Source organism: Tamandua tetradactyla, chromosome 13 (assembly GCF_023851605.1).
Source record: "Tamandua tetradactyla isolate mTamTet1 chromosome 13, mTamTet1.pri, whole genome shotgun sequence".
Taxonomy (NCBI): Eukaryota; Metazoa; Chordata; class Mammalia; order Pilosa; family Myrmecophagidae; genus Tamandua; species Tamandua tetradactyla.
In genome coordinates this window covers 15264407-15281148 of record NC_135339.1, presented here as the reverse complement: position 1 = coordinate 15281148, position 16742 = coordinate 15264407, and the positions used below count along the sequence as shown (strand labels likewise).

At 40.5% G+C, this 16742-nt stretch overlaps 1 protein-coding gene and 1 pseudogene across 2 annotated transcripts in view; one reads left to right on the top strand and one right to left on the bottom strand.

Moving 5' to 3' along the window:
• Positions 1-2141: 2141 nt before the first annotated feature.
• The window catches only part of SH2D4B (SH2 domain containing 4B), a 113638-nt gene continuing 99037 nt past the window's right edge, over positions 2142-16742 (top strand). For both annotated transcript variants that reach the window (XM_077124733.1, XM_077124732.1), the window contains exon 1: positions 2142-2382. In XM_077124733.1, the coding sequence (XP_076980848.1) occupies positions 2194-2382 (189 nt within the window). In that variant the 5' untranslated portion in view covers positions 2142-2193. The remainder of the gene's footprint in view (positions 2383-16742) is intronic.
• Positions 4419-5775, bottom strand: LOC143654503 (protein TFG pseudogene; annotated as a pseudogene).

Genomic DNA, 16742 nt, shown 5'->3' with positions numbered 1-16742 from the left:
CAGCCCCGCCCGCTGGCCCGAGCGAGCGCGTCCTCCCGGCAACCCGACCCAGGCGGCGCCTGGGCCGCGCCCTGCCCCAGGGCCACGTTCCCGGGATTCCGTGTCGTGGCCTCCTGCCCTACTGACCTGCGGTTGCCAGCGAGCACCCCTCCCCCAGCGAGGCACCAAACGGGGTGCACTGAGGTGGGGGTAGGAGGAGATCCTCAGGTGGGCCAAGGCATCCCTCAGACTTGTTGCTCTACTGCGCCCCTCCTCGCCCCCTCCCTCATTCAAGGTGACACACTTGCTGCCGCCAGGCCAGCCACAGCTCTTCTGTGGAGTAGTCCCTCCGCCTTCTGTCCTTTCTTGTGTAGGTGTCTAGGATCCCTAGAAAGAAGGAAGGAGGAGGCAGCCTTTCCGCTAGGCGTGAGGGGGCCTTCCTGTCCCTGGCCATTCTATGGACTCCAGGATTCCACCTGCCACAGTTAGTGCTGGAAAGATCACAGCTGAGCCAGAGGCTGATTTCCTAACTCTCTAGAGGAGGCTGGGGAGCCAGGGTTGTGTGTGGGGAGAGGGTGTAAAAACTGAGGTGGGGAGCAGAGAGCCAGGACTGGTGTGTGCTTTCCTTGTAGAAGGAGGAGCGTGCCCAATCACACCCCCATTCCATTACTTGTGGGTCATCATGGGGCCCACCTTGGGTCATCGTGGGGAGTGAAGGAGACCTGAAGATCTGTTAATCCAACTAAGCCATAGGGCCATATCTGTTTTTAAAATTTTGTTTTGTTTTTCCCTGACCAGCTTATATTTTTGAAACCATCAAGAGATTCATAGATGCCAGTGAGCTTCAGATTTGAAAACGGGGTAGAATCCCACCCTGGTGACTTGCTGGCTTGGTCGTCAGAGACAAGTCACTTACCTTCTTGGAATCCCAATTTCCTCACCCTAATACAAGAGCAGCTGTGCGTGGCTCTGGGCACATGCTTTAGGGTAGCTTTTGGTGTCGGCAACAGGGGCTCCTACCCAGTCTCACACAGAGAGAGAAGTTGGGTTCCCTCCAAGCAGAAGGCACCATCTTGCCCTGTCCAGGTTGTCTCAGACTCAAGGCCCTGAGAAGAGGAGCTTCGTTCTTTCTTTTTGGTGAACTCCAGACCTTACCACAGCAATGGGATCAGCACCAATAATCACAACTGACCTTATCCCTGAGGAATTAGTCTGCGGGCCTATGCCTAGTTTTAGCATCTTGTTATAGGGAAAGGGTACCTGCTTCTTCTTCTCCTTGAATAGTAAAGCCCCCTTCAGTTGTCCCTGCTGGTTCTATTTTGTTTTCTTCCTTGGCGTAACAGATAGGAGGACATCTCTTTTCTCCTCCCAAGGCATAGTTGGAATTTTGTTTAAGTGTACAGTTCAGTGGCATTAATTATGTTTACAATGTTGTGCCACCATCATCATGTTCCTTTACTAAAACTTTTTCATCCCTAGAACAGAAGCTTTCTACCGATCAAGCAATAACATCCCCCAAAACAAGATTTTAAAAACATTATCTCAGTATGCCAAACGTCTTGGGAAAGAAAGAGGTAAGGGGCAATGAAGCTGGTAGAGCTCCTGGCTGGGGAGGCCAGAAGCTTTGGGGCAGCTCTTCTGGCCTCTGAAATTGGCTCAAAAGATATGGAATTAGTAGGCAAAGCCTCCTCCTCCTTTTCCTTTTATCTGCAGAGATCGATTCCCAGCTGGCCAGGGCAGTGTCATCGATACGGCTGGTGTCATTGTTACCTTCCACTAACAGATCACTCGACACCTGCCAGCCCACGCAGGGCCAGGTCTGAGTATTGCCCTGCTGAGCTGGAAGCTTTGGTCCTCCCATTCCGCCAAAGCCCTAGGTGAGGGCCAAGACACAGATGCTGTTGGGATGTGGGCTTGGTGACCCAACAGAAGAACTAGGTTTCTCCTGGTACCTGTCCCCCGTAACTCCTCACGGGGTCCCAGCTGCCTCTCTGGTTCCTATTGCTTGGTGCCTGTTGCTTTCCAGGTTGGAGAAAATGGCATTTGTCGCTGGCTGGGAGCTGAGGCCACAACGATGCTGTGCAGAGCAGGAGCATGGGGTGTGGCCCCAAGAATGAGGCACTGGTCCCAAGGGTGAGGAGGCAGAGGTGAGGAACAGCCTGGGTGTCCTGCCTGGCCCAGCTCCCCTGCTAGTCACCCTCTGGTGTGTGCATCATGCTGCAGCAGATCCTGCATGACATGTACATTGACCCTGAACTCCTGGCTGAGCTCAATGATGAGCAGAAGCACATCCTCTTCTACAAGATGCGAGAGGAACAGCTCAGGCGCTGGCGGGAGCGGGAGGCCTGGGAGGCCCTGGCCCAACTGGAGGGTCACAGGCCCCCAAAGGTCAAGCGAGGTAATGTGTCTCAGGAGTTGTTGAGGGGCTGGCACATGGGTCTGAGGAGGGTGGAAAAGTTAGCTGTGGCCAGGCTGGAGTCTATTACTCTCTTCAGATCTGTGAATATTTGCTTTATATATTTTGGGGCTCTGATGTTAGGTGCATATATATTAATATTTGTTATAGCTTCTTGATTAAATGTCCCTTAATTCATATATAGTGTCCATCTTTGTTCCTTGTAATGGTTTTAGATTTAAAGTTTATTTTATCTGATATCGTATAGCTACTCAGCCTCTTGGTTGCTGTTTGCATGGAATATTTTTTTGCCAGCCTTTCCCTTAATTATGTCTATGAATTAAAGGCAAGTCTTTTGTAAATGGCATATAGTTGGGTCATCTGTTTTATCCTTTCTGCCAATTTCTGCCTTTTGACTATAGAGTTTAGTACATTTGTATTTAAAGTAACGATGGATATTGCAGGACTTTCTTCTGCCACTTTGCTATTTCATTTTTGTAAGTCTTATACCTTCCTTTGTCCCTCAGTTCTTCCATCACTGTCTACTTTCATATTTATTTGATATTTTGTAGTGAAGCCTTTTGAGTCCCTTTTCATTTCCTTTTGCGTATATTTTCCAGATATTTTCTTTGTGATTACCATGGGGATTAAACTTAACAGTCTAAATCTATAACAATTTGTTTGCTTTGATACCAACTAAACTTCAATAGCACACACAAACTGTGGTCCTATACCTCTCTGTCCTCTCACCTTTATGGGTTTTTTTGCCATAAATTACATTTTTATATGTTGTCCATCAAAATCGTGAGGTTATCATAACTTTGTAAGTATTTGCATTTTAGATCATATAAGAAGTAAGAAATGGAGTTAAAACCAAAATTACAATAGTGTTGGCATTTATAATCACCCATGCAGTTACCTTTACTGGAGATCTTTATTCTTCATGTTACTTCAGTCTACTGTGTAATGTCCTTTCTTTTCAATTTCAAGAACTCCCTTAGCATTGCTTATCAGGCAAGTCTAGTGGTGATGAACTTCTTCAGGTTTTGTTTATCCAAGAATGTCTCAATGTTTTTCAGTACTTTAAATATGTCATCCCATTGCTTTCTTGTCCCCATGGCTTCTGATGAGAAATTGGCATTTTATCTTGTTGGACCCCCTGTTACAAGACACATTGCTTTTCTGATGCAGCTTTTAGCTTTCTTGTTATCTTTGGCATACAGTAGTTAGTTTATAATGTGTCTGGGTATGAATCTCTTTGAGTTTATCCTGTTTGGAGTTCATTGAGTTTCCTAAGTAGGTATTTCACTAAATTTGGGAAGTTTTCAGTTTTCTCTGAATATTCCTTCTGCCCTTTCTCCTCTTCTTCTCTTTCTGGGACTCCCATAACGCACACTTGATCATACTCCACAGGCCTCTCAAGTTTGTTCACTTTTCTTCATTCTTTTCTCATTCTGAACTCAGAGTAAATCATTTCAATTGTCTTATCTTCAGGTTTCCTGACTTTCTTCTGCCAGCTCCCAAATGCTGTTGAACCCCTCTAGGGAATTTATTTCAATTATCATGTACTTCATCTCTAGTATTCTTTTTCTAATTTTATTTTATTTTATTTTTTTTAGGTTTAGTCATCTTTATTAACCTATCAGGTTATACTTTGTATATGATATCTAGTTGTCTTCTTAAAGGGATCTACTTTAGTGCATCATATTAATAGTAAAAAGCCAAGTAAGATGGCTAAACCTCAATCTAATATTTTAATATCCTCTGGACAAGGCAAGTGAGAAAGCCAATCACTTTGCACACATTTAAGACTAGTGCTCCAAAATAAAATAACTAGGGAGCTGCCACAGTTTAAAGCAAGGGAGGGAAAAAATTTCATCTTGGTCTTTTTTCATGTTCCAGCAAATTATGCTTTCATTTAACAGAAACAATGATATTGATTTAAAAAAATGCTCTGCTTTTTAAATTTCTGAACTCCAATACAAATTAAAATAAAATAGTAGTATTGGAGTCTTTTGGGGAGGCAAATCGCTAGAAGCTACAGTCATCCGTGTAGCTGAGTCTCCTTATTGATATGGAAATTACTGAAGGGAGGATGGTTCCATGCATAAGGGTTAGGCCCACTTGGAGGAAGGGTCATGGTGCTTTCAGGAGGTGGGGTAAAACCTGGTCTTGGTTGATAGGCCCCAGCTTGGCTTGGAGGCATTTCAGGTTGTAGAATGTAGGCTGACAAGTTTGGGTGGTATAAGTTGGTGGAGATAATTGCTCACCTGGTACTGCTATGGTAGTTGAGCAGGTAGTTGCTGAGGCTGACCAGAAAAGGCAGGAGCCACTGCCTGGGAAGTTGGTTGCTGGCCATATTTGCTGTTGTTGGGATCCAGTCTGCTGTCTATAGCCTGTTACAGCTACTTGTCATGAAACCTCTCCGTTGACTGGAATCCTTGAATACCGAATACCACACTGTTGTGGCAACTGAGGGGGAGCGTGTGGCTGCTGAGCACCACAGCCAGCCTGTTGTTGGTACTGTTGGTACATCTGACCTTCCGTCTGACCTGCCTGTGTCTGAGTTCCTGTATAAGGTGGCTACTGTGGCTGAACTCCTGGTGGGTGAGCTGCTGAGAAAGAGGAAGCAACGCTGTCAGGAGTTCCTGAATGGTCTTCTGCAAGAGCACTCGGTGGCCCTGAAACCTGATCATCTGTTAAACCAAATACTGACATGACGTTTGTATTGATTTCATCTTGATTTTTTAAGGGATCAAAAGCTGACATCCTTGCAGCCATAATTTGAGTAGACTGCTTTTCAAAAGAATCAGAAGCAGCAGGCTTTTCTTCCGTACCATCAACAGTATCATTTTCAGGAATATTGGTGGAAGGTCCTGGTTCTCCAGGTGGATCCAGGCTATCCAATAAGCAATTAATTTTATTTTGAAGTTCTATCGGTTCTCGATGGAGATATCTCACATGGCTTGTTTCAAGGGGCCTTGATTGTCCATTAACAAACATTGTAAGTTTCAGTATCCTACTACACTGAATTGTAAAAGAAAGGTCAGAACTATCAAAAATTGTGATAAGATCTCCATTTTCATCTTTGTACTTTATTGCAACTTCATCATTACTCAGAAGTTTGTCTCTGAAAACTCTTTGCATCATCAGCACTAGTTCATCATAAGTAATATCTTCATTATGAATGGGAATTCGCTGAATCTCTTCCAAGTGGACCGTTGATAATTAACTTCCCACTTAGGTTCAACTGTCCATTTATGGTGACTCCAGGATTCCTTATATTTACAACTCTAGATAAAGATGGCTTGCCGAGGGCACCACTGTCACCTTCCTGAAGGTTTTAAATGGCCCCACCAGTGTGAGGCTGCTACTACGTCTGCCACCAGTCTCTGAGGCATCGGAAACGCTGTGGTCAGGATGGGCTCAGTTGCCCTCTGCCACTGCTGCACCTCACTCGCTTTCTTTGGGTCCTTTTAAAAATTTCTATCTCTTTATTAAAATTCTCATTTTGTTAAAAAATCACTTTCCTAATATCTTTTACTTCTTTGTGCTTTGCTTGAGCTCTGTGAGGATATTTAAGACCTTTTTTTTTTTTTAGTCTTTGATATGTTCAAAGTCTGAGCTTCTTCTTTGTTATGGTTTCTGATGTTTTATCTCATTCCTCTGGATGGGCCATCATTTTCTGTTTCTTTGTCTTGTAATCCTTTGTTGTACACTGTACATTTTAGTATTTTATTGTGTTAATTCTGGAATTTAGTCCCTGTTGTGTCTGTTCTTTAAGTTTGTATACAGCTAGTGATATGACAGAGTTCCTTAAATGACAGGCACTGTCAAAAACAAACAAAAAACAAAAACACCTTCCGCAGTCTTTGAAGATTGGCTCTGCGTAGGCTGATGATCTTCAGATCTTAGTCTTCCTACTGGTGAACCTGAAGAACAGCCCAAGTAAAAGTACTGGATCTTCTTTGGTCTTTTCTGAGGATATGTCTTGTCCTGGGTATGTGCTTATGACCTTAGGAATTCTCCCATATAACTGATCTTCTCCCTGTGAAATAGTCTTTCCTCCCTGGGAGTCCTGGGAACTCTATTGTATGGCTTAAAGCCAGTAGTCCTTTGCCTTAGGCTGCTGGGTTTGATTGTTTTTTATACTGATTTGACTGGCCAGCAAGCTGCTACTGCCTGCAAGGCAAGTTCTGGGACAGCGAGCCAGAGACAAGTATATTGGTTTAGTCCTTCAGGCTGCCAACAGATAGATTGGTACCAACATACATATGCCTTGAGTGTGCACATAAGGGTTGCTCTGCTTCCTCTGGAACTGGGATCAGGGACCTGCACTGAGAGTTCAGGCTGGCTCCATGCCAAGTCAGGGAGGGCATGGGGGCCAATAAGGGAGTCACAAAGTTTTCCTACCATTTTTTAAAAATGCATTTTTATTGAGATATATTCAAATACTATGCAGTCCAGCCAAAATATATAGTGGCTTACAATATATGACACAGTTATGCATTTATCACCATGATCAATTTTAGAAAATTTTCATTACTCCAGAAAAGTAAATAAAAATAAAATATAAACCCCTAAACATTCCATATCCCTCATCCCCTTCCTCCCTACCATTACTGACCACTAGTATTGGTGTGGTACATTTGTTATAGTTGATGAAAGAATATTAAGATATTACTGTTAACTATAATCTATAGATTGAAATAGGTATATTCTACCCCCTCCATATACCTATTATTAACTCCTTGTAATAGTGTTGTTGTGCTGGTTTGAAGCTGTTATGTACCCCACAAAAGGCCATATTCTCTTATTCTATCCCTGTGGAGACAGACCTATTGTTGGGTGGGAACTTTTTTTTTTTTTTTTACTTTTTTTATTGTATAATATAACATATATACAAAGCAAAGGAAAAAAAAAGCAATGGTTTTCAAATTACTCTTCAACAAGTAGTTACAGGACAGATCCCAGAGTTTGTCATGGGCTGCCATACCATCATCTCAGATTTTTCCTTCTAGTTGCTCCAGAACATTGGAGGTTAGAAGGGATATATATATATATATTTTTATCATCACTTTTTTCTTTTTTTGTGTGAAAAATAACATTTATAATAACGCACAGCACGACAATTAGTTGTAGAACAAATTTCAGAGTTTGGTATGGGTTACAATTCCACAATTTTAAGTTTTTATTCCTAGCTGCTCTAAGAAACTAGAGACTAAAAGAAATATCAATATAATGATTCAGCGATCATACTTATTTGTTAAACCCTACTTCTCTGTATAACCCCACCATCACCTTTTATCTTTCTCTCACTCTTTAGAATGATTTTGGGCTATGCCCATTCTACCTTTTTCATGTTGGAAGGGCTGTCAATAATAAGGGGTAGGGAGATGGAACTAGCTGATATTCTGGAAAGGCTGGCCCCTCTAGGTTTTAGAACTTATCTGGTCTAGTAACCCATCTGGAGGTAATAGGTTTCTGCAAAGTTACCCTACTGCATGGAACCTTTGTAGAATCTTACATGCTGTCCTAAGTGTTCTTTAGGATTGGCTGGAATGGTTTTGGTTGGGGTTTGGCAAGTTATGATAGGTAGCTTCTAACTGAAGCTTGCATAAGAGCAACCTCCAGAGTAGCCTCTTGACTCTATTTGAACTCTCTCTGCCACTGATACTTTATTAGTTACACTTCTTTCCCCCCTTTTGGTCAGGATGGCATTGTTGATCCCACGGTGCCAGGTCTGTATTCATCCCTGGGAAACATTTCCCCACCCGCCAGGGAGACTTTCACCCCTGGATGTCATGTCCCACGTAGTGGAGAGGGCAGTGGTTTCACTTGCAGAGTTTTAGAGAGATTGAGGCCTACGTGGGATCTTTTGATTAAGTTGTTTCTTTTGAGATGTGACCCAGCCCATTCCAGTTGGCTCTTAATCCCCTTGCTGAAGTCCTTTGTGAGAGGATAAGATGGATGAAACTCAGAGAGCTCAGAGAAGCTAAGAGGGAAATGCCCAGAGACATTTGGAGACAGCCTTTGAAATCAGAACCTGAGAGAAGGAACAGTAGATGTTGTGATGTGCCTTCCCATGTGACAGAGGAACCGTGGATGTCAACAGCCTTTCCTTAGAGAAGATATCTGTGCTGGTTTGAAAGTGTTGTGTACCCCTGAAAAGCCATCTTCTTTAATCCTCATTCAACATTTTTGGGTGGGATTATTTTTAAGTTCTTTCCTTGGAGATGTGTCTTCACCCATTCACGGTGAGTCACCTACTAGATCCCTTTAAGAGGGAACCATTATTGAAAAAGTTTCAGAGCCAACAGAGCCAACATGAGACCCAGATGTTTGGAGATACAAAGCCCTGCAGGTGTCACCAGGTGCCTACCCCTGAGATACTAATCAAGCCAGAACTATAGAGTGCCAAGGAAAGCCAAGATAAGGGTATTCTTTCTTTCTCTCTTTTTTTTTGGATATGGATATCCAGTTCTCCCAATACCATTTATTGAAGAGACTGTTCTGTTCCAGTTAAATGGATTTGGGAACCTTGACAAAATCTATTGACCATAGATCTGAGAGTCTATTTCTGAACTCTCAGTTTTATTCCATTAATCAGTATGTCTATCTTTATGCTAGAACCAGGCTGTTTTGATTGCTGTGGATTTATAGTATGCTTTCAAGTCAAGAAGCACGAGTTCTCCCACTTCATTTTTCTTTTTCAAGATGTTTTTTGGCTATTTGAGGCTCTGCTCTAGTTTGCAAGCTGCCAGAATGTGATAAACTAGAACTGGACTGGTTTTTAAAAAGGTGAATTTATTAAGTTGCAAGTTTACAGTTTGAGGCAATGTCCAAATTAAGGCAAGCTTATAAAAATGTCCAAAGTAAGGCATCCAGGGAAAGCTATCTTGGTCCAAGAAGGTTGATGATGTTTGAGGTATCTCTTTTAGCTGGAAAGGCATATGGTGACATCTGCTAGCTTTCTCTCCAGTCTTCTTCAACAGCTTCCCCAGGGCTCTGTCAGTTCTGGTGGCTCTCTAGCTTTTTCCAAAATGGTCCTTCTTAAAAGGTATTCCTGGTGCCTGCCCATGCAAAAAAATAAAATAAAGAAATAAAGCCTCCAGTAAACATCCCCATCTTGAATGGTTGGAGACACATTGCTATGGAAACCATTTAATCAGAAGTCACCACCCACAATTGGGTGGATCATATCTCATGAAAACAATAAAAAAAGACTCCACCCTGCAATTCTGAATGAATATTAAAGGATATGGCTTTTCTGGGGTACATAATAGCTTCAAACTGGCACAAGCCCTTACCCTTCCAAATAAATTTGATAATTAGCTTTTGCATTTCTGCAAAGTATGCTGTTGGGATTTTCATTGGTATTGCATTGAATTTATAGATTAATTTGGTTAGAATTGATATGTTAACAATATTTAGCCCTCAAGTCCATGAACACAGAATGCCTTTCCATTTATTTATGTTTTCTTTGAATTCTCTCAGCAATGTTTTGTAGTTTTCTGTGTACAGGTCCTTAATATCTTTGGATAAGTTTATTCCAAGGTATTTGATTCTATTAGTTGCTATTGTAAATGGAAGTTTTTTCCTTGATTGCCTCCTCAAATAGCTCATTACAATGTACAGAAACACCACTGACTTGTACATGTTGATCTTGTATCCCATCACTTTGCTGAACTTGTTTATTAGCTCAGCAGCTTTGTCATGTTTTTCTCAGGATGTTCTAAATATAGGATCATGTTGTTTGTAAATAACGAATTTTACTTCTTCCTATCCATTCAAGAGAGTGGTATGTTGAATTCTCCCACTATTATGGTTGAGCTGTCTATTAGTCCCCTCAGTTTTTTTATTGATATACCATGTAATTATCCAAAGTGTACAATCATTGGTTCACAGTATCATCAAATAGCTGAGCATTCATGATCAATTGACTTTTTAAAAATTTTTTTGTGAAAAAAATAACATACATACAAAAAAGCAATAAATTTCAAAGCACATCACAGCAACTAGTTGTAGAACAGATTTCATAGTTTGGCATGAGTTATAATTCCACAATTTTAGGTTTTTATACTAGCTACTCCAAGACACTGGAGACTAAAAGAAATAGCAGTATCATTATTCAGCAGTTATATTCATTTGTTAAACCCTACCTTTCCTCCATAACTCCACCATCTCCTTTTTAAAAAAATACTTTTATTGATAAAACTTAACATGCAAACAATCTTAACATACAAATATTTCATACATGGTGTTCTAGCTTACTAGCTGCTGGAATGCAATATACCAGAATCAGAATGGCTTTTAAAAAGGGGAATTTAATAAGTTGCTAGTTTACAGTTCTAAGGCCAAGAAAATGTCCCAATTAAATAAGTCTATAGAAATGTCCAATCTAAGGCATCCGGGGAGAGATACCTTGGTTCAAGAAGGCCGATGAAGTTCAGGGTTTCTCTCTCTTGTGGAAGGGCACACGGTGAGCACAGTCAAAGTTTCTCTCTCATCTGGAAAGGCACATGATGAACACGGTCAGGGTTCCTCTCTCATCTGGAAGGACATGTGGCAAACACGTCATCATCTGCTACCTTTCTCTCCTGGCTTCCTGTTTCATGAAGCTCCCTGGGAGGCATTTTCCTTCTTCATCTCCAAAGCGCTGACTGATAGACTCTCTGCTTCATGGTGCTGCAGCATTCTCTGCTCTCTCTGAGTCTCTCATTCTCCAAAATGTTTCCTCTTTTGTAGGACTCCAATAAACCAATCAAGACCCACCCAAATGGGTGGAGACATGTTGTCCCCTAATTCAGTTTAACAACCACTCTTTACTAAATCATATCATCCAGGGAGATGATCTGATTAGAGTTGCAAACATATAGTATTGAATAAGGACTACTACACCTTTATGAAATGGGATTTTTATTAAAACATGGCTTTTTTAGGGGGCATACTTCCTTTCAAACTAGCACATTCCACCCTCTGGCCCCTAAAAAAGGCATGTTTTTCCCATATACAAAATACATTAATTTCATAACAATATCAGAAATCCTTAAACCATTTCAGTAGCAATACAAATGAAATAGCAAAGTTAGTAACAGTACAGATTCCTATCAAAGTTAGTTATGTGTATAGTCTGTTCTAAGGCAAGGTTTTCCTCTGACTCTGGACCTATAAAAACTCAAAACAAGTTATTTGTTGCCAATATACAAAGGAGGACCAGTCATGGGATACATATACACGTTTCCACAGGGAGGAAAGAACACAGGGGTCACCGGACCCATACAGTTTAGAAAACCTGCAGGGCAAAGTCGATTAGATTTCAAAGTCTGATAATCATTTATCTTCAGGGCTTCTGAAAGTGGCAGTTCCACCCTTTCCAAAGGCCTACTCAGAGGCCTGCCTCTCTCCAAACGCAACCTTGGGGGACACTGGGGAGACCACTTACCTCTCCCTCTCATTGGCCACTGGTATTTCCATCTACCCAATTTATTTTAACCTTTGTTCCCCCTATATTCTTTTATTATTTATCCATATTTTTTACTCATCTGTCCATCCCTAGATAAACGGAACATTAGACATGAGGTTTTCACAATCACACAGTCACATTGTAAAAGCTATATCTTTATACAATCATTTCAAGAAACAAAGCTACTGGAACATAGCTTTACAGTTTCAGGTACTTCCCTCTAGCCAATCCAATACACCATAAACTTAAAAAGTGTGTCTATATACTGTGTAAGAATAACCTCCAGAAAACCTCTTGACTGAAATCTCTCAGCCACCGAGACTTTGTCTTATTTCTCTCTTCCCCCTTTAGGTCAAGAAGACCTTCTCTTTCTTATGATGCCAAGTCCTGGCTCATCCCAGGATTTCTGTCCCACATTGCCAGGGAAATTTATACCCCTGGGAGTCATGTCCCATGTAGTGGAGGAGGGCAGTGAGTCCACTTGCCATGTCGGTTTAGAGAGAGAGAGGCCACATCTGAGCAACAAAAGAGGTTCTCGGCTGGGGGTGGGGGGGAGGTAACTCTTAGGCCTAATTTTAAGTAGGCCTAGCTTATTCTTTGCAGGAATAAGTTTCAGAGGGGTGAACCCCAAGATTGAGGGCTTGGCCTATTGACTTGGTTCTCCCCACTGCTTGTGAGAATATCAGAAATTCTCCAAATGGAGAAGTTGAATATTTCCCTTTCTCCCCATTCCCCCAAGGGGACTTTGCAAATACTTCTTTTTTCACTGTCCAAATAATTCTGGGATTTATCACAGCATCACACTAACTTGGATAAACCAACAAAATCTCAGGCCCTATTTAAGATTACATGTGCTTATGTTGTTCAACTAAACTGACCATACAAATTAAATTCGGAAATGCACTACCCAAAATATAAACTTTGCACCAAATAAGCATCTCTCCCTTTAGTCTCAGACAGAAGTTGAAGTTTTAAAATGTGAATGATATCATTCTTTACCCAGTCTTCTGATATACCTTAGTCTTATCTAGATCATCTTCGTTCATATCTCTACTGGATATCTAATCACTTTTTCAACTTTTTAAGCAGTTCCTGTATGGAGTACTGCTCACTTTCATAGCTTCAGAGCTCTAACTCTGAGTCTCAAGTGTCCCATAAATACCTGAATTTTCTGGGAAAGACCATGTTATATACAAACAGCTCAGTATCTGAGAATTTAGAATTAACAGTTACACCTCCTGAATATAATCTAGGACCCTTTACAATATGCCCCAACGTGATAGCCCATGCTCTCAACTTTAGTTCATTGAATTTTTATATTATAGTTAGTCCATGTGATTGAGGCATGATAATATTTTTCTTTTTGTTCCTGACATTTCATTCATCGTAAGCTGTTAAGTTTCATTCATTTAGTTGCCTGTCTCACAATTTCATTCCTTCTTGCAGCTGCTTAGTAGTCCATTGTTTGTATACACCATAGTTCCCCCTTCCATTCCTTAGTTGTTGTACCCCTAGGCCACCTGCATTCACTGTAGTTCTCTGGGGGTGACTCTTAGGCCTAGTTTTAAGTAGGCTTAGCCTATCCTTTGCAGGGATAAGTTTCATAGGGCAAACCCCAAGATCGAGGGCTCGACCTATTGATTTAGTTGTCTCCACTGCTTGCGAGAATATCAGAAATTCTCCAAATGGGAAAGTTGAGTATTTCTCCCTTTCTCCCCATTCCCCCAAGGGGACTTTGCAAATACTTCTTTATTCACTGTCCAAATAACTCTGGATTTATCAAGGCATCATACTAACCTGAACAAACCAATAAAATCTCACGCCCTATTCAAGATTCCATGTACTTATGGTATTCAATTAAACTGATCATACAAGTTAAATTAGGAAATGCACTACCCAAAATAAATAATTCAGCATACAGCTCTTTTTTTTTTTTATAGCTCGGATGCAGCTTCATTCAGTGTTTTAACATGATTACTTTACAATTAGGTATTATTGTGCTGTCCATTTTTGAGTTTTTGTATCTAGTCCTATTGCACAGTCTGTATCCCATCAGCTCCAATTACCCATTATCTTACCCTGTTTCTAACTCCTGCTGGACTCTGTTACCAATGACATATTCCAAGTTTATTCTCGAGTGTCGATTCACATCATTGGGACCATACAGTATTTGTCTTTTAGTTTTTGGCTAGACTCACTCAGCATAATGTTCTCTAGGTCCATCCATGTTATTACATGCTTCATAAGTTTATCCTGCCTTAAAGCTGCATAATATTCCATCGTATGTATATACCACAGTTTGTTTAGCCACTCTTCTGTTGATGGAGATTTTGGCTGTTTCCATCTCTTTGCAATTGTAAATAACGCTGCTATAAACATTGGTGTGCAAATGTCCGTTTGAGCTTTTGCCCTTAATTCCTTTGAGTAGATTCCCAGCAATGGTATTGCTGGGTCGTATGGCAATTCTATATTCAGCTTTTTGAGGAACCGCCAAACTGCCTTCCACAGTGGTTGCACCATTTGACATTCCCACCAACAGTGGATAAGTGTGCCTCTTTCTCCGCATCCTCTCCAGCACTTGTCATTTTCTGTTTTGTTGATAATGGCCATTCTGGTGGGTGTGAGATGATATCTCATTGTGGTTTTGATTTGCATTTCTCTAATGGCCAGGGACATTAAGCATCTCTTCATGTGCCTTTTGGCCATTTGTATTTCCTCCTCTGAGAGGTGTCTATTCAAGTCTTTTTCCCATTTTGTAATTGGGTTGGCTGTCTTTTTGTTGTTGAGTTGAACAATCTCATTATAAATTCTGGATACTAGACCTTTATCTGATATGTCGTTTCCAAATATTGTCTCCCATTGTGTAGGCTGTCTTTCTACTTTCTTGATGAAGTTCTTTGATGCACAAAAGTGTTTAATTTTGAGGAGTTCCCATTTATTTATTTCCTTCTTCAGTGCTCTTGCTTTAGGTTTAAGGTCCATAAATCTGCCTCCAATTGTAAGATTCATAAGATATCTCCCTACATTTTCCTCTAACTGTTTTATGGTCTTAGACCTAATGTTTAGATCTTTGATCCATTTTGAGTTAACTTTTGTGTAGGGTGTGAGATATGGGTCTTCTTTCATTCTTTTGCATATGGATATCCAGTTCTCTAGGCACCATTTGTTGAAGAGACTGTTCTGTCCCAGGTGAGTTGGCTTGACTGCCTTATCAAAGATCAAATGTCCATAGATGAGAGGGTCTATATCTGAGCACTCTATTCGATTCCATTGGTTGATAAATCTATCTTTATGCCAATACCATGCTGTTTTGACCATTGTGGCTTCATAATATGCCTTAAAGTCAGGCAGTGCAAGACCTCCAGCTTCTATTTTTTCCTCAGCTTCTATTTTTTCCTCAAGATGTTTTTAGCAATTCGGGGCACCCTGCCCTTCCAGATAAATTTGCTTATTGGTTTTTCTATTTCTGAAAAATAAGTTGTTGGGATTTTGATTGGCATTGCATTGAATCTGTAAATCAATTTAGGTAGGATTGACATCTTAACTATATTTAGTCTTCCAATCCATGAACACGGTATGCCCTTCCATCTATTTAGGTCTTCTGTGATTTCTTTTAGCAGTTTTTTGTAGTTTTCTTTATATAGGTTTTTTGTCTCTTTAAATTTATTCCTAGGTATTTTATTCTTTTAGTTGCAATTGTAAATGGGATTCGTTTCTTGATTTCCCCCTCTGCTTGTTCATTGCTAGTGTATAGAAATGCTACAGATTTTTGAATGTTGATCTTGCAACCTGCTACTTTGCTGTACTCATTTATTAGCTCTAGTAGTTTTGTTGTGGATTTTTCCGGGTTTTCGACGTATAGTATCATATCGTCTGCAAACAGTGATAGTTTTACTTCTTCCTTTCCTATTTTGATGCCTTGTATTTCTTTTTCTTGTCTAATTGCTCTGGCTAGAACCTCCAACACAATGCTGAATAATAGTGGTGATAGTGGACATCCTTGTCTTGTTCCTGATCTTAGGGGGAAAGTTTTCAATTTTTCCCCATTGAGGATGATATTAGCTGTGGGTTTTTCATATATTCCCTCTATCATTTTAAGGAAGTTCCCTTGTATTCCTATCCTTTGAAGTGTTTTCAACAGGAAAGGCTGTTGAATCTTGTCAAATGCCTTCTCTGCATCAATTGAGATGATCATGTGATTTTTCTGCTTTGATTTGTTGATATGGTGTATTACATTAATTGATTTTCTTATGTTGAACCATCCTTGCATACCTGGGATGAATCCTACTTGGTCATGATGTATAATTCTTTTAATGTGTTGTTGGATACGATTTGCTAGAATTTTATTGAGGATTTTTGCATCTATATTCATTAGAGAGATTGGTCTGTAGTTTTCTTTTTTTGTAATATCTTTGCCTGGTTTTGGTATGAGGGTGATGTTGGCTTCATAGAATGAATTAGGTAGTTTTCCCTCCACTTCGATTTTTTTGAAGAGTTTGAGGAGAGTTGGTACTAATTCTTTCTGGAATGTTTGATAGAATTCAGATGTGAAGCCGTCTGGTCCTGGACTCTTCTTTTTGGGAAGCTTTTGAATGACTGATTCAATTTCTTTACTTGTGATTGGTTTGTTGAGGTCATCTATGTCTTCTTGAGTCAAAGTTGGTTGTTCATGTCTTTCCAGGAACCCGTCCATTTCCTCTAAATTGTTGTATTTATTAGGGTAAAGTTGTTCATAGTATCCTGTTATTACCTCCTTTATTTCTGTGAGGTCAGTAGTTATGTCTCCTCTTCCATTTCTGATCTTATTTATTTGCATCCTCTCTCTTCTTCTTTTTGTCAATCTTGCTAAGGGCCCATCAATCTTATTGATTTTCTCATAGAACCAACTTCTGGCCTTATTGA